Source organism: Pyrus communis, chromosome 10, assembly GCF_963583255.1.
Source record: "Pyrus communis chromosome 10, drPyrComm1.1, whole genome shotgun sequence".
Lineage (NCBI taxonomy): Eukaryota > Viridiplantae > Streptophyta > Magnoliopsida > Rosales > Rosaceae > Pyrus > Pyrus communis.
The window spans coordinates 22,837,883-22,857,243 of NC_084812.1; the positions used below are offsets into that span (position 1 = coordinate 22,837,883).

At 39.3% G+C, this 19,361-nt stretch overlaps 1 protein-coding gene across 1 annotated transcript; it reads right to left on the minus strand.

The window, feature by feature from the left end:
- Positions 1-593: 593 nt before the first annotated feature.
- On the minus strand, positions 594-8,799 carry LOC137747216 (serine/threonine-protein kinase VPS15-like). The gene is made up of 11 exons (XM_068487283.1): positions 8,307-8,799; positions 7,893-8,015; positions 7,748-7,793; positions 7,499-7,659; positions 6,711-6,790; positions 6,365-6,470; positions 5,885-6,061; positions 2,642-5,788; positions 1,695-1,939; positions 1,516-1,615; positions 594-1,072 (listed from the first exon to the last, which is right to left on the minus strand). The coding sequence occupies exons 1-11, from the start codon at positions 8,577-8,579 to the stop codon at positions 896-898; spliced, it is 4,635 nt and encodes a 1,544-aa protein (XP_068343384.1). The 5' UTR covers positions 8,580-8,799; the 3' UTR covers positions 594-895.
- Positions 8,800-19,361: the final 10,562 nt, after the last annotated feature.

Consider the following 19,361-nt stretch of genomic DNA (forward strand, 5'->3'; position numbering starts at 1 on the left):
GGAGGTTGCATTTTGAGTTTGGGTTTCGTGATTCGAATATGGGTTTTGCACTTCCAGCGAAGTTGGGTTTTGTGATTCAAGTGAATTTGCGATTCAATCTGGGTTTTCTGATTCGAGCGAATTTGTGAAGATGTGCAAAAGATTGAGATGAAGTTGTGGTTGCAAAGGCTCCACATAGTGATTATCAGAAGAACCCATTCGAGCAAACGATGATTCTGGATTGTGAGGATAACTTTTCATGGAAAAAATGGAGAATGTGTTCTAAAAAATGGTAAAGGTCAGAGCCAAAAAAAAAAAAAAATGAAAATGGTAAAGAAAAAAGAAAAGAAAAATATTATTTGTTTGTTAGTCCGATACTGGACCAAACGTTTCACTAATTAATCCAGTTTAGTCTAGTCTAAGCCAATCTAGCTTAGTCTCTGAGTTTAATTCAGTTCGAGATAGTCCGGTGCAATAAATGCACCCCAAGAGAACAAGACTGGTAGTAGGACATTCTTACCATATGAATCTCAAATTTCAAACTTTGCATGCAGAAGGCACGAAACAGTATCATCGAAACCATATTCTGTCCATGTGCAGTCCAACAGTAAATGTGAATAAAACTTGAATTTGGATTCACAACTAATGCCAAAATTTACATGATCCTGTAATGCGCAATTCCACAGCAAGTATCAACGAAAGGAGGCACGTCCGTCGATAATTTGACTGACCCTATCTACATTCTTACATGTGTGCAAACTATACCAATCGAACACGGTATGACACGAACATACATACGACGAGGGCTTAGGCAATTGTTATAATGGGATGAGTCTAAGCTTTTGATTAATAATAATGTACAACTGCACTAGCATTGTGCTATGTATGTACAACGGAATATCTATCACCTTGTCAATCACTTCCAAACCTTGATTGCCCCATCTCTACCGCTTGATATTAAGTGTCTCTGATTTAGCTTAACCGAGGCCAATGCTAGGATTGAATCGCGGTGGCAGCCAGCAGAATCAGTGGCAGCAGCCGCAAGAACTGCCTTGGCTGTCAGCTTCGATGTTAGAGGTCGTCTTTTCGTCTCCTGTATTTAAAACAAGAACCAATTTAAGAATAAAAAAAAAATCTGGGTACCAAGTTACAATGATAACAACTTTCTTCAACTTAGCAACTGATCTAGTGTCCTACTTGTTACAACGCAAATACAGCAACCAGGGACACAATAGAACAGTGACCCGTGACATAAAGTTGGAGCGGCTAATAAAAGAAAAATAATAACAGAAAGCAAATTCTATTGCCTGATTCCCCTCCCCAAAGAATATTCTAAACCCATAGGTTCTTTGAAACTACCAAGTCGTTTAGCTCTGGTTTTAGGAGGATAAAGTTAAATGAATAAAAGAAAAACTAGCTTCTGCATGGATAATCTACAGATCGACCTCATCAGTCATCATACCCTTCCACCCAGGGATAGTTGACTACCCCACCTAATTTCGTAGATATATGACTAATACAATTGACTAATCATACCTGCACAACTTGCACGCCAAAGCTAGATCTTGTTGCATAGAAATCATCATTTCCGACTCCCTTCAAGTTTGGTCCACAAATAGAGTAACTTCGATCAGGACTGCAATATATGAATAAGGCCAATTAGATAACAAACCCTTCAGTAAACCAATAAAGTGATAATGAACTTGTGTACAAACCAGTAATGATCCCATCGACGTATCTTCAAGTCGGTTCCTCCAGTTAACAAATCACCTCCAGGTAAGGGTAGCAATGAACGGATGCCAGGAAGACGAGGAGGGGGTTCATTTAGTTCATCAACTCTGTAGTGGGGATTGACATTCCGTCTCAGATCTGGTTTGGAACTTTTACTTGATGACTTAGCCAAGGCCCAAGGAACTTCAGATATTTCAGCATCACTTTCGTAATTTGCCACTCTCAGCACCTGCAGGAAAAAATATCTCAGACATTTGAACTTATGAAGGTAGACCTAACAGAAAAGAGGGACTTGTGTACGCAATGAAAATTAAATAAAAAGAAAAAGAAAAAAAAAAAAAAAACAAGCATTTAAAACGTTTGATAAAACCCAAAGGCTGAACAAAGCATCCAAAGGCCAAGAGACACTTGATAGTAGTCTAAACAAATTTAACCTTTTTCTTAACAACAAATTACATGTCCAAAGTAAAAATTTGCATAATGAAATCTTAAGCACCCTTCTGTTTTTTGCATTCTATTGATTACTTTAAATGTGGTTTACGTGAGCGAGGGAGAATCAAGGGTCTCATTCCAGAAGTCATTAGGAGTCAGTAAAATAAAAATCTGGACTACAAGAAACTAATATACTACCATTCAGCTAGTCTGAAGAAAAGAAGTAGAAAATTTTGGTAAACCGCAGAGTAAAACCAGCAATCCTTCAATTTCATACCAAAGGGGAATGCATGGATGAAAACACAATCTGCCTCTCTTAAATTCTGTCTCTATAAAATAAGATCTGGTTTTTGCTTTCAGTTTTCTTTATTTTTATTACTTTGAATAAAGCACAACCAGGGGAGTGCAATCTATGCGTACGATTTTATCATCTAACTTTTCCAGCACCATCCATATCTGATATCTAAGAAAACTTATAGGAGATGATTTCTGTGTGTACCTGGTGACAGCTTCCATTTTCAGCATTCCAAAGAGAAACTTCGTTGGAACCTGCCGCAACATAAATAAGGGGCCTTGCAGCAGCAGACACAGAGGCATTTGGTGGAGGAAGAAACAGGCACATTTTCTCTATAGGGCAAACAGAAGAATACTTCCATGAGTTTACAGGAATAAGGAACCTCATATCCCAAAGAGTAAGCACACCCCTCGAAGATCCTGACACAAACCAATTTTCGCAGGGGCCTGTTACCAGCGAAGACACATAGCCCTCCTCAGGAGTTGCTCTCAATGTCCATGAATTGGTATTCAGCCTTATATCCCAAAGATGGATCCCACAATTTTGGGTGCTGTACATAACCATCTGATTTGTGCAGTTATCCGCTGAGAAATTCAACAGGCTCAATACGGCACCTTCCTTGATATCCTTCTTCTTGATATCAGCAACACCTGAATACTTTTCAACAACATTACCAAGTCCCCTGGAGATGTAATCAACAGAAAACATATGTATCATGCCATCACATGCTCCTACCACGACTTGGGCAGACCCCCTGAGCATTGCACTGCACAGTGCACGGCTTCCTTCTAGATGATAAGTCAACCTTGACCGAAATGATATGTCCTTTTCCAACTTTCTTGAATCCCATACCTTAACAGTGGAATCATCAGACGCACTAACAAAAAAGCTATGATCAGTTGAAATGGCTATGTCATTGACAGCAGACCGATGTTCTTGCAGGTGAGCAACCAACACCCCACGAGGCCTCCAACCAGAGTCTGGAATTGATGAACTTCGTGAAGGAGATGGCATTCCTGTTAGATCACTAGCAGTGGATGCATCTTCCGCAGGAATAGCACCTTTTGTAGTGCCAGATAATCCCATATCTTGAAGCTTGCTATTACCAAAGGCTGTTTGATCATTATCCCTACCATCTGGCTCATGTACTACTCTATAGAACTGTTTGGAACCATTGCCAATGTTGAATGATCCTGACACAAACTTGGGTGCTGGAACAGAACTAGCCAAACTAAATGATTTATTTACTGGATCCATCCAAGGCATAGCTGATGCACCAATTCCTACAGAATTCACTTGTGAAGAAGAATCAGATGTTGTAGGAGGACCTCCGACTGCTCGCTTGTCCATGCTAAAGGAGTATAATGGTATGCCAACAGATGATTTATCGCACATGAAGCTATTCACATAACTTCCCTGTGGCCACATAAACCCTGAAAATTGCAACTTTTCAGAGGACAAAGGATCATGAATGTCAACTGTGCTAGAAGAGCGTGTAACGCTTCCCATACTTCTCAACTTAGCCTCGCCATCATCACATTCAGTTAATTCTCCTTGTTGCAAGGCCTTTCCAGTAAGTTTATGATTTTCGGCATTTTGTTGCTTGTCTGGCCAGCTCCTTGTTGAACTCAGTTCCTCAACCCCTTTATAAAGTAAGTCAACACTTTCCCATTGTTTAGACTGAGGCCAAGAGTTGTACCATATCTTTCTCTGTCTTTCCAACATGTCTGAACTCCTTGCATTTTCTAGAACTTGGTAAAAAACCTGTCTTGAGACTGGAGGCTTTAAACACGAAAGGAGAGCCTTTTCAGAAGCAAGAGATGCTGGCTGTCTGCTGAGTAGGGGTCGAATAACAGGGGCTAGAAAGACATAGGAATCTACAGCATCTAAGCTTTCACTACTGGCTGCAATGAAAGTGACAGCTGACCTTCTTACCCATTGACTAGGATAGCATAACAATGGAAATGCACGCTCAATCATTTCAAGAAGTATCCTCTTCCGCAATAAACTACTTTTGCACAAAATGGCCAAACAGTCCAATGCATTGACAATTACAGCCTCTGTTACATCACTTACAGCCTGCTCAATGTAAGGTAATAGATATTCTTCCACACTTCTTTGACCCACAAAGAAGCATACATATACAATTTGCCCATAGAATACTGCTCTCAGCTGCTCATCTCGATCATTCAGAAAAGCAGGGAGAATGGGTAACAAAAAGTCATTACTCTGTCTCTGGCCAAAGAAGCAGCATAGGGTGCTAATGTCCTGAAGGAGTGCTCTCCTAATATTTGGAGTTTGCTTTGGACCCATAACAAGTTCTTGAATGACCTCAGCTATAGACTTCCTCAACACTGCAAGTTGACCAGATGTCTCACTAGATGATGCCAGTGGCTTTTTTGCAGAACTTAATTCATCAAGTACCCCAGCCTCACTCAAGCGCATTGAGTGAACCAAGAAGCCATAAGCAGTTAGCGCAAGCTTAGCAATATTACTGGCATAACATATCCTCACACTTTCTTCTGGATCATCCGGAAGCATGGAAAGCATTGGCAGAATATACTCCGGAAAAATTTTTGCATCACTGGGAGGAAAATCTCGGACTAGAGGTAGTATGTCACACAACGTCTCCAAGGCAGCACAACGCACAATTGCAGCTGCATCTGAAAGCATTGCAACAACATATGGAATTACACGTTGCAAACGATCTTCATCATCAATATACAAGGCAGAGGATTTCAGCAAAAGTATGGCCCTCCTCCTTAAATGAGGCAATTTTACATTACGTATGCATGAACAGAGCAACGAGGTAATCAGAACCATGCCCTCACATCTGATACTGTTTTCAGGTAACGGCAGAAACGGTGTGCCGAAGGTATCTGATTCGCTGTCATACTTGGACATCAAAGAATTCAAATCATTCAATGTAATCTTTTTCAGGAAAGGATGATCGTTTCTCCTAAATGCATTAGAGATAGATTGAAGTAATTCACCAGGAGATTGCATGCCATAGTTGCCAAGATTCGGGGAAAATGCAGAATTGGGATTATCGTTAAGCATTGGCTTGGTAGCAGAATAATTATTACTTTGTTTAACATCCCGAAGAAGGGTATTGATATCGCCAAGAAGTTCCAATTGATCACATTTTAAGCCTTTACCCATCTCTTCTTTCTTTGTAAACGATCCCTTTGTCAAACCCTTGTTCTGCATTACAACTGCTTCCTGAGAAGTTCTACCACTAATGCCATGGGCACTTGAAGGAGTTCCCACTCCCGTTCCAGTGTCCTCAGTTGACCTACTGCTCATCATTTGTTTAAGTATTTCATGAAAAACACTATGGCAAAGTGCAACCTACATACAATAATGACAAAGTAAATTATCACTTTAACATGAGTTCCAAAAAGTATGAAGTGCGAATCTTAAATATTATGTACCAACATTTCTTACCCTCATATCTGAATGAAGGGGATTCCAGAAACAATGGAAATTATGCAGAAATGGAGAGAAGTAACTTGGAAAAACAATGGTTGTATACTCCTGAAGGTAGCTATCAACAGAATGTCGCAACTCCGGTTCCAACTGAATCATATGAAGTATCATCTTGCGAATCCCAGAATCTGGTATCTGCATTCATTGCGCATATAAATTGATAGGATGGCCAACAATATTCACAGTCAACTTGAAGAAAGTGAAGAAAGCTTCCACCACACAATGCAGTCATTTGCATAGCCATGTACATCAGTTAGCCACATTAGAACAACCAAGATGCAATATAATAACCAAGGGTTGGCTAAAATATAAGGTTCAAGACTAGAGAAGCGACATGATAAAGAGTAATTTAATACATTATGGGAAGAGATGTGATGGAAACTCAAAAAGAATTGTACACTTAGTATTGAGAGAGAGAGAGAGAGAGAGAGAGAGTACCTTTTCAAGAAGTTGGCTAGGATCGTATTGCCCTCTACGATAAGCAAGAAGTTGAGATAGTTCGAACAGTGGTTGTCCCTCAAGGAAAAGCTCAGCAATTACACATCTAAAACAATGTCATGAATATGATGATGCATCTCAAAAGAAAATAATAATGATAATGGCCATGATTAAGCATGAGCGCAATTTCATTCAGGCTAATCGCCCCCACTGTAACTTTGACAATGTATCAATAAACTTGAAATATACCATTTTCATCCTATATTTGAGATTTCAACTTCAAATTTGACATCAAAATGAAACAGTCGTGTCTGAAAAGAGAGATCCTAACTCAACAAAAGCTCACCCTACAGCAAATATGTCCATAGATGGCCTTAATGGTGCATCTTGTGCAACCTGCATCTCACCTCCATGCTCATAAAATCTCTGAAAAATGAAGGCGTATGAAGAAATTTAATAATGTAACAATTTATTTACGAAAGTATATATCGTGACTGGTTAGTAACGGTAATGTTGAGAACTTTCTTAAAATTAGAAGTGAAACTTCTCAGCTGACTCCTAATACATATTACTATAATTCGTACTACATTGGGATTTGTATAACTGCTCAAATTTTGTAGCAGGATAGCAGGCACATTATCAATTTCACAAACCCACTCCGATCAAGCTGGATCTTATGACTGCAAGCTGTATCTGTCACATCCCGGCCCGGGGCGCACCATTTCTCGGGCCCGCTCCACCACCGTAGCACGATATTGTCCGCTTTGGGCTTACCATTCCCTCACGGTTTTGTTTTTGGGAACTCATGAGCAACTTCCCAGTGGGTCACCCATCATGGGATTGCTCTAGCCCCCTTTCTCGCTTAACTTCGGAGTTCCTACGGAACCCGAAGCCAGTGAGCTCCCAAAAGGCCTCGTGCTAGGTAGAGATGGGAATATACATATAAGGATCACTCCCCTGGGCGATGTGGGATGTTACAATATCCCTTTTATGAACCTATATGTTCATGTTGTATGCATATAATTACATAACCGATTGCAACTTAAGAAAAAGTGAGAAAATGGATAAAGTGTGCACCTCCTCTGCAGATAAATGGAAAGAAAGTGAATACAGAAGAGAGATAGAAAAGTGAACCTCAGGAGCAAGATAACAAAGCCTTCTTCCTCCGGTGTCAAAGAAAAAAGAGAAATCAGAAGGATCGTCATATGGTATGTAGGTGGGTTTGAAAGATGCAAAGTCAGCAAGGTAGAGCCAATTCCAAGAAGTCACCAACACATTCTCACACTTAATATCACCTAAGACGACAAATAGAAAAGAAAACCATCATAACTAAGACATTGAAAAAATAACGCTGGTGAAGTTCCTGAATAAAACTGAACTGACCGTGACATATTCCTTTATCATGGCACTGCTTCAGAGCAAGAAGTAACTACACCAACAACCACAAAACAAAACTCTAAGAGGAACCATAAACATAACAAACTTATAAATCAAGGAAGACAGACAGATAGAGGGTGAGAAAGAAGACCTGAAAGGCCAACCATTTCTTCTCGATTAGACTGAGAAACGGGCGGGTGCTTAACCGGTCGTGCAGATTGTTGAAGAAAAATTGCCTTACAAGATAAGCTGCTTTATCTGTCTCTTGCCAAAACTGCAAGAAGAAAACAGTAGGGGCCACCATGTACTCAAAAAGTTGGCTTCTTTATAAACTTGGAAACATCAAAGTATGATATGATACCACTCGGAAACATCAAAACAACTCAGACCCACATGAAAACATCAGCTTCCAAGCAAAACCGAAAACCCAGGAGTTTTACCATTAATTAAGGTTATATGCTTATAGTAATACACTAAAGTAAAGTTGATTAATCCTGTTTTTTTGCCGAAACTGATTAATCGTGTTTATGCTAACCAAAAGTATAAGAAGAAATGGAAAAATGACCTGGAAGGGCCAAACGTGAGGGTGATCGAGAGCACGGAAGGTTTCCTTGATGAGGAAGAGGCGGCGCTCGTACTCGCGGAGATCAATGGAGTCACCGCGCTTGAAATAGACCTTGACGAGGACCAAACCCTCGTCGTGCTTGCACTCAATCGACTTGAAGAAGCGGCTCCGCCCTAGAACCTCCTTCAGGACCAGGTTGTAGGACGATGGTAGGTCGTGGAGGTAGTACTCCGACGCCGACACTTGCGTCGTTCGAGCGATCTTGTTCCCCATCGATTTTCCCTCTGCCTTTGCCTCTCAATCTCACAATTAATTTCAATTTTCAAGGTAGGTTTTAACATTAAACTTTGGGAGCAGGCAACCACCTAAACTAATTGAATGAGAGAAAATGGGGAATTCAGAGCTTAGGATTTCTGCAGGTTGGAGGGAGTGGGAAGAAGAAGAAGAAGATGAGGGGGTCGGGCGGGTCTCGGAGTCAAATCAGGAGGGTCGGACTATATGGGGGATGATAATTTTTAAAATAAATTTAGGGGTATTTAATTAGGAGGCAGATTGTTTGTCCTCTGTTTGGGTGCTATTTTCATCCTCTCCTATATTTTGTGTGGTTACGGTTAAGCCATGTCAATATTTTATATTGATTTTTTATAGAGATAATAAGATAAAAAACAATAGGAATATAAAATGTTGACGTGGCTTAACCGTGATCGCACAACTAGGAGGGGATGGAAATGGCACACAAACAGGAAGGCAAACAATCTGCCTCCATTTAATTATAGGGTTAATATCAGTTTACTATCTTGAAGTTTTGTGGCTTTCAACATTTGATACATGAAATTTTTTTCATCCCAGAGTTATACTCAAGTCTTAATTATGGGACAATTTCATACTTCCGTTGTCTCCCAGAGTTATGCTCAAGTCTTAATTATGGGACAATCTCATACTTCCGTTGTCTTTCTGTCAAGAGCTCTGTTAAAACGTGACGTGGCAGTTGACTGGATGATGACTATGCAAAAATGTGGTACTGTGGACCCCACATAAACATATAAACCCAATTCAAAATTCAAAAATATTTTTTTTGCCAGCAAGGAGACCGAAGAAAAAAATTATAACCTCCATTCTTTATTGCGTACACCTTCTCCAGCCATCCCTATCTCCCCTTGACAACCCACTCCCAAAGCTTCCCAAGCTGTCATTTTTCACTCACCCACCACACTGTGAACCCATATCCTCTACTTTCCTCACCGCCTACATCTTATCCTTCGCCTATCTCGCTGCCATAGTCATCTCCTTCACCAACCCTCTCGCTGCCATAGCCGTCGATTACGGCAATCCAGATCTGAATGCCTTCTGGAAGATCCCTCAGCGTGTTGAACATGGCCACGATGGTAATTGACGATTAGGATCTGGCTGCCATGGTGAATGAGCTGTTTACGATCGACTACCCCGACCGGATTGGGACAAAACGACGACTTCAGATCCTGGCTTCGTCCATACGATTTTAGAAACAAATTCTTTGAACCAAGAAGAGTCCATGACCTCGGTGACGTCTTCAGATCCCGATGGTAGACGCCACTGTTGTAGCAGAAATTGATGGCGGAAAGAGATTATGGAAATAGCTCGCTGCCGTGGACCAGATTCATTGCGAAATAGATCTTGGACTTGCTCGCCATGACCTTTTGGAGCTGGACGATGTTGGGTGCTTCACCATCCTCATCATAGAAGACGATGTTGGGGGTTCTTTTTAAGCTTTTAGGTTTTCAATTTTAATGTTTTAATGTTTTTTTTAGGGGTGTGATATCCACACACCCCATTTTACTTCTCACACACCTTTTAAATTTTTGGTCATCGGATCAGATAAATTGAAGAAAATCAACGGACAAAAATTATCAAGGGATGTGTAAGAAGTAAAATGGGATGTGTGGATAACACACCTTTTTTTTTAATGTTTTAATTTTGTTATTTTTTGAATTTTATTTTTTTTAAATTTTTGACAAGTGGTACTCAGTCAGTATCCACGTAGGCGCCACGTCACCAGATAACGGCTGACTTAACAGCAACTTAACGGGTGTATGAGACTGTCTCAAAATTAAGACTTGAGGTATGACTCTGGGATGAAAAAAAACTCTATGTACCAAATGTTGAGAATTGCAAAACTTCAAGGTGGTAAACTAAGATTAACACTTAATTATAATTTGAAGTAATTTTTTGAGATTTAACTTGTATTCAATCAAGATTTTAAGATAGTTTATTAAAATGTTTAGAAATTTCAGTGTATTCAATTGAATTTAAAGAATTTTAAAAAAATTGAAAATTTTGACAAAATCAAAGATATTTCGTAGTATAGTTTAAGTCACAAATTTCACCTGATTTCGAATGAATCGAATCAAAATTTTGCATGGAATATCTCAAATAAATTATACTCCATCAAAATTCGTGAATTTATAAATCCATTTAAATCCTTAAAATCTCAATTGAATACACTCTTATAATTATTTACTTGGAACGTTTATTCTTTTTATTTTAAAAAATTACTCTTACACATATTTGTATCTGTTGTAGGCCTAACTTAGTGAATTATATTTAGGACTAGAGAAGGAGAGGGCCAGCGATAAAAGAGAGATGTAATTCTAAGGTGTGTGTTGTATCACCCCAATGTGCCTTTATTTATAGTAGTATGATAGATTAAATCTTCACCCTAATAGGATTACAACTCTAATAGGATAATATCTACCAAAGGGAATATTCTAAGATATCCCTAGATACACTAAGATTTACACAATCATAATCTAATAGGACTGCAACACTCCCCCTTGAGTGTGTAAATACTCAAACAACACTTCGCATCATATCTTCAGCAGTTAAGGTAGAACAGTTAATGAAGTCGTCGACAAGAATCAATCTGATGACCGAGGAAGATGGTGGCTCTTCTAGAGGATTCATGGGTGTAGAACAAGCCCAAATTCGTCGTACCCTTGATGTAGTGGAAAATCTTTAACACCATTCCAGTGTCTGCATGTAGGCTCATTGTTGTACCTAACCAAACGATTAACAGCGAAGAAGATGTCAGGTTCAGTGCCTTGTCAGGTCTAGTGTATTGAGCCAAGTAGATTAAAGCACCAATTGCATCTAGGTATAGAATTTCAATCTCCAAAATCTCTTTCTCATCCTCCTTGGGATGGAAGGGATCTCGTTTAGCATCTAGAGTCCGAACGAACATAGGAGTACTCGAGGGTTTCGCTTTATCCTCATTAAAACGTCGCAACACCTTCTAGTTGTAGTTTAATTGATGTACTAGGATTCCATCCGAACAATGCTTGATCTCCAGGCCTAGACAATATCGATTTTTCCCAAGATCATTCATCTCAAATTTCAATTTCAAGAGAACAGCAATTTCCTCAAGTTCTGCGGGAGTTCCGATGGGGTTTATGTCGTCGACGACATAAACTACAACAATCGCAAATCCAGAATGTGACTTCTTGATAAACACGCATGGGCATAGCTTGTTGTTCATATAACCCTAACTTGTCAAATATTTACTCAGATGGTTATACCATATCTGCCCAAATTGTTTCAATCCGTAGAGTGATATTCTCAATCTAATCGAAAAGGTGTTCCGTAGTCTAGAACTATTTGAACGAGTCAATGGAAGTCCTTCTAGAATTTTCATGTAGATTTTCGTATCTAAATCCCTAAAGAGATACGCGAATACCATGTCCATAAGTTGTATATTCAGTTTTTCGGAAACTACCAAACTGATAAGGTAGCGAAATGTTATGACGTCCATTATGGGAGAATACATCTCTTCGTAATCAATCCTAAGGCTTTGAGAGAAGCCTTGCACTACGAGGCATGCTTTGTATCACACTATTTCATTATTCTCATTACGCTTCTTCACGAAAACCCACTTGTAGCCCACAGGCTTCACATATGGTGGGGTAGGAGTTACGAGCCCAAACACTTTACGTTTCGCAAGCGAATCGAGTTAGACATGGATTGTTTGTTTCCAGTTTGACTAATCTGTTCTACGTCGACATTCATCAATAGAACATGGTTTAATGTCATCGTTAAGCATAATGTCGGTAGCAACTGTATACGCGAATGCATCATTGACAATTATTTCATTCTGATTCCAAACCTCATATAATATTGTGTAATGGACTGAAATCTTGTGATTCTCGGGAGGCTAGTTTGTCTCGTCTAAGACATCACCGTAATCTAGAATAACCTCATGCGTTAGAACAAACGAGTAAGCGATGGTCGGATTTAGACTAAGGTCACTAGTTTGTGTCGTTCTCTTATTCCAAAGTTGTGAATCCTTTGAACTAGGAGGTCTGCCATGCTTTAGGGTAGGATCAGATGATTGGTTAGCTGCTAGTGTACCGAGCTGCGTGTGAGGTGTGATTACCCTACCCTCGGGGACGATCCAACCTTCCAAGACGGTGTTACGGCATACGTTAGGTACGTCTATCCTTGCAGGTGCGTTTGCAACAGGTATATGTGATCTCGTCATCTTTGCTAGATCAGTAAAAGCATCTGACATTCTTTGAGCAATGATTTCAAGATCTAGAATACGTCGCACTTCAGTTTCAAACTGAGCAGTGCGGGGATCTAAATGAGACAAAATAGGAGTAATCCATGACAATTCGCGGCATTGTACAGGATTGTGAACGATCTTATCTCCTTCAATGACAAGAAGACTGTCTTATCAAAGTGACAATCCACAAAACGTGCGGTAAAGATATCTCCTGTCAATGGCTCTAACTAGCGAATAATTTATGGTGAATCATAACCAATATAGATTCCCATTTTTCTCTGAAGACCTATTTTGGTACATAGTGGCGACACTATTAGCACATAGACTATGCATCCAAACACACATAAATGCGAGACATCAGGCTCATATCTAGTAACCAACTGTAATGGTGAATTAGGTTGGGTAGTGGTAGGCCTCAGGCGGACCAACATAATTGTGTGCAATATTGCATAACCCTAGGCATATACCGGCAATTCAGTTCATATAACCAAAGTTCGAGCTATCGTTTGAATGCACTTTATGAAAGCTTCTGCCATCCTGTTTTGGGTGTGAACATAGGGTACATGATGTTCAACTTCAATCCTAACTAACATGCAATAATCGTCAAAAGTTTATGACATAAACTCTCCAGCATTATCCAGTTGAATTGACTTAATCGAATAATCAGGATGGTGAGTGAGCCCTAAGCTTAATGATTTGAGCCAGGAGTTTTGCAAATGCAGCGTTGCATGTGGACAATAACAGACATGTAACCAACGCGTCGATGCATCAATCAACACTATGAAGTATCTAAATGGTCTGCAAGTTGGTTGGATAGGTCCACAATTATCTCTTTAAATCATCTGAAGAAACTTAGGGGGGTCATGAATAATCTTTGTAGTTGAAGGTTGAATATTCAACTTCCCCAAGGAGCATGCTTTGCAAAGCAGATGGCCGGGATAAGATTTTAGGCAATGCCCATTTGATACTTTGAGGATTCCCATTCGATTATGCCAAAACAGGAGAGTGCTCTGGAACCCAGTCATAGGGTCGGCCATATGATGGGTCTCAATAGAACGAATGGTTGTTATGTACAACTCACTAGAAAGAAGTTCCAGCTTCTCGTGAATACACTTCTGGCCATATTTGTAAGACGTGATACAAAGAAATTCATAACCATTCTTTTCAGTGGTTTCAACATGATATTGATTATAGCGAATATCTCTAAAGCTCAACAATGTTCTTTCGGAATGTGGAGAATAGAGGGCCTGCTTTCATGCGGAGCGTTCGAGCTAATAAGTCGAGCTTGATGATTCTTCATCAAAAGTTGGTTCTGCTTTTCAACGAAAAGTAAAACAAATATCAAATCCAAAAATGTGGTGAACATCTATGCCCTATATTGTTATTGCAGGACAATACTGGTTGCATTAAAGGTCGAATAGGTCTTTTCCAGGAGATCTTCTTCGGTTAAGTCTTCTTCACATAACTTAAGTAGTGATTGGATTCTACAAACTTTAGAGTTGTATTTATTCACAGACTTAAAGTCTTGGAAGCGTAAATGCTGCTAGTCATGTCTTGCTTCAGGCAAGTAAATATTTTTTCTGGTGATTGAAGCAATCGACCAAAGCAACCCAGAGGGTGCGAGGGTTCTCCTCAGCAAGGTACTCGGTCTGCAGTGCATCATGGATATGTCTTCGGATGAAGATCATAGTAGTAACTTTATGATCTTCATTGACTAGGTCGTTAGTAGGTTCCTCGATGTTAGCTCAAAGACTCTTTGCAGTAAGATTGAGCTTCACGTCTTGAACTCACTTTAGGTAGTTTCTGCCAGATACTTCCAAAGTGATGAAATCGAGCTTGTTGAAGTTTGACATGTCCCTAAAACAAAGGGTACAACAAAAACATGGTTAGCCATATGGAAATCCATAGACATACATTGTAGAACATTCGGATTTTATAGACATGTATTGGTTTAATTTAAGTATGAAAGTTACGGGTTTCATGTGGTAAGTTTTGAATGAAAACATTGGGTTTCAAAGACGTTAAATTTGAAAATACAGGTTCAATTTAGTTATGAAGGTCTAGTTCATATATAGAGGTACCTGCAAAAACACAAAATACAATATACAATAAAGTGTACTGAATTTGTGGATTGCTTTAGGAACCCAAGTGTGAGTGAGTGGGGACTACGAAAGATAGTCAACGGTTCAAAGAAAAGAAATAATTTATTGAATCATTAATTGCCAAAAAGTGAACTTCAGGCCAATTATTTTGGATTAATTGTCAGATTAATGGAATGCGGGTCACTTTAATTAATTCAATAGATCGTAACCATTCAGGTTTGATCGTAGAAACAAAATAATAACATTCAGGTTAATATTAGCAGTAATGTTAACAAAATAACGTTGGATTAAAAAAAAAAAACGGAGCCCAACTCAGTGGGCTAGAAGCCGTGCATAGGAAAAGGCCCTAAAGGGGTTTAATGGGCCACAGGTTGGCTACAAAGGCAGCTCAATCATGGTTGCAGGCCACGAGCCGGTTTTGGGAAGGAACCTAACAGTTAGGCTGCTTGATTTGTGTGACATCCCACATCGCCTAGGGGAGTGATCCTTAAATGTATATTCTCATCCCTACCTAACACGAGGCCTTTTGGGAGCTCACTGGCTTCGGGTTCCGTAGGAATTTCGAAGTTAAGCGAGTAGCGCGCGAGAGCATTCCCATGATGGGTGACCCACTAGGAAGTTCTCGTGTGAGTTCTAATAAACAAAACCGTGAGGGTGTGCTGGGGGCCCAAAGTGGACAATATCATGCTACTGTGGAGTTGGGTCCGGGAAGTGGTCTCGCCTGGGCCAGGATGTGACAATTTGGTATCAGAGCCTAACCCTGGTCGCGTGTGTGCCGACGAGGACGCCGGGCCCCTAAGGGGGGTGGATTGTGACATCCCACATTGCCTAGGGGAGTGATCCTTAAATGTATATTCTCATCCCTACCTAGCACGAGGCCTTTTGGGAGCTTACTGGCTTCGGGTTCCGTAGGAACTCCGAAGTTAAGCAAGAATGGGGCTAGAGCATTCCCAGGATGGGTGACCCACTGGGAAGTTGCTCGTGAGTTTCCAAAAACAAAACCGTGAGGGAATGGTAAGCCCAAAGCGGATAATATCGTGCTACCGTGGTGGAGCGGGCCCAGGAAGTGATTCACCCCGGGCCGGGATGTGACAATTTGGTATCAGAGCCTAACCTTGGCCGTGGTGTGCCGACGAGGACGTCGGGCCCCTAAAGAGGGTGGATTGTAACATCCCACATCGCCTAGGGGAGTGATCCATATATGTATATTCTCATCCCTACCTAGCACGAGGCATTTTGGAAGCTCACTGGCTTCGGGTTCCGTAGGAACTCCGAAGTTAAGCGAGAAAAGGGCTAGAGCAATCCCATGATGGGTGACCCATTGGGAAGTTGCTCGTGAGTTCCCAAAAACAAAACTGTGAGGGAATGGTAAGTTTAAAGCGGACAATATCGTGCTACGGTAGCGGAGCGGGCCCGGGAAGTGGTCCCCCCCAGCCCGGGATGTTACAATTTGGGCCTCAAAATGGTGCGGGGGTCCAACATATGCTGATATGTGGTTGGTGCTCGCAAAGGCCAACCGAAGTTGGGTTTTGGTTTTTGGGCCGGGGCAGTTCAAGCCTAACAGCTCTAAAGCTGCTAATAGGTTGGGCCGAGGGTTGATGAAACCTAGCAAGCAATGCGGGCTTGCTGCATGCGAGCTTAGGGCACGAGACGAAGCCCAACAACATAAAGCTGTTGGTTTATAGGCCAGAGACGCAGTGGACAGGCCCATTGAGAGCTGCAAGCTCTTAGAAGTGGGCTAGGGATGCAGGCCCATAAAAGAACCCTACCAGGCCGAGGGCTTAGGTGTCGTGCGTGTGCAGTAAAACCTAAAGGGCTACTACTATGTGGTCTAATCGTCCAACGACGTCGTTCCAAAGTGCACCACGCAGCTGGGCTGCTTGTCAGCAATGAGGCTTGGCAGTGGTGATGTCAGCGATGGTGCGGCGACAAGCCACGACTTATGATGCAAAAATCCCAGATTTTTTTTCTTTTTGAATTCTAGGTTTAAAAACCTTAATTGCTTCTAAATTAATTTCGATGCTTTGACTCACAAATTTCATATAACATAATTGCGTATTGCATGAAAATATATATATATATATATTGACCAAATATATGAACACATATGCAATATATATAATTGAAAGGAAAATATAAATATAGGGGGTTCATGCATTATGTGGAATGTTTTCATGCTTCAAGTCGTTTCAAATATCTTAATTTATTTTAAAAGAACCTAATTGACATAAAACGATTAAGCCTTTGATTGTGTAGAAGAGAGCATCCTCCTACGATCCTTCAATTCCTTAGCTTCTGGTAAGAGCATGCTGATAACGTGTTGTAGGCCTAATTTACTGAACTGTATTTAGGACTAGAGAGTAAGAGGGTTGGCAGTAAGAGAGATGCAATTCTGATGTGTGTGTTGTATCACCCCATTGTGCCTTTATTTATATTAGTATGATAGGTTAAATCTTTACCCTAATAGAATTACAACTCTAAAAGGATAATATCTATTATTCTAAGATATCCCTAAATACACTAGGATTGACACAATCACATTCCTAATCTAATAGGACTGCAACAGTGTCATCATTTGTACTATTTTTTATTATAAAGATTACACCCACATGTGTTAGTGAGCTCTATCTCTATTAAATAGAAAATACAAATAATAGTACAAATATGTGAAAAGTTTGGATGGTTAATAATAATTGAATTTTACCTTAAGCAATTTGGATTCGTATAAAAAGTGAAAACTTATTGTACAATTGTCCCTTTCTTTACTTGTACTAATTTAACATGGTAAGGAGGATCCAAACATGGAACACATGGAGGAAGCATATTTCTTCTCGTTAATTGGTTATAACTTATACCTATGTACGTTTGTGGGAGAGTTAAAAGGAGAGGAAGTTAGTCAATTCAGTTTGAGTATTTATTAAATATAGGAAAAAAAATTAACCCTTAATTTTAAAAAAGTCACTTTTTATAAAAACTTTAAATATATCTAAAATTTCATTTAAATAGACACAAATACTTTCAAATTTAACAATAAAATAAATTAAGGTTTTTATAGCTAAAATGGTTTGTGACATTGACATAACTCCTTAGGCTGGTCCTTACCAATGAAAATCAGTGGTAGTATTTTTGAATTTGTTTATCGTGAATCATTTTAGTCTTTCTCTGAATTTGTCCATCGTGATCATTTTAGTCTTTCCATGAAAAATATGTCAATTGCTATGTTAGTGCGATGATATGCCGCCACGTGGGTCTCACAAATACAATCATTTATTGACATGTGGATTGACTTTAAAAACTATTTTTATATTTAAAACTAAAAATGATATTAGTAAGAAAAATAAAAGTTATAAATAAAAAAAATTAAAACAAGAAGTCGTCTTCTTCATTTGGTGGGTAAATCCAACAGACATGCCCAAATCAAAAATCCTAACCTACCTAAACCCTTATTCTCTCACAATCCAAACCATCCACCTTCCAATTCAAATTTCCGCACCCTGAGATAATTTAGTGGTTCTTTCTTAAAATTTTTCCTTTTCCAATTGGGTTCGAAGATTATAGAGAATTGATGCGATTCAGAAAGAGCTTTTGCGTCTATGAATTGGCGATGGGTTCTGAGACTCGGGTCTCGGAAAGTTAGAAGGCATTGAAGGCATGGTTGAAATTCTGCTGCTCCCATTTGTAGTAACCGCAGTAGCACTCAATGTCGGTGATGAGGAGGTCGAAAGGGATAGGGTTATGGTGGTGGAATGTAGGAGCGAAGGTGAGGTTGGACTGGAGCTTAAGGCAACGGTGGCTAAAAAGCCTTTAATTTATTTGATTATTAAATTTGAGAGTATTTTTGTCTATTTAAGTGAATTTTTGGATATATTTGAAAGTTTTGATAGAAATTGACATTTTTGAAATTAAGAGTTAATTTTTGGCTATATTTGATAAATACTCTTTTCGTTTGTGCCCAAGTCCTCATCCTTTTCCTTAAAACTTTTATGAAAGAAGCTAATTGGAAATGCTCCAAATTATGTAGATGATTAAAAAAAAAGGAGGTGTGTTAGAAACACGTGTCCTTATTATCAATAAAAATGAGAATATTATGAAAAAGAATAAGAATGAAAATAAATGAATATATATAATCTTTACTAATAAAATATATTTATTTTTCAGTTAAATCTAAAATTAATAAAATCGAAACACATGTCTTTATTATCGATAAAAATAAGAATATTATGAAAAAGAATAAGAATGAAAATAAATGAATATAGATCACCTTTACTAATAAAATATATTTATTTTTCAGTTAAATCTGACATTAATAAAATCCACCTACTTCTCATTCTTTTTTTTTCATAAATCTATTACGATAATATTATTCACACAACGAAATAAAAAATAATTTAATATCGCTATTCCACAAAATTCGAACAA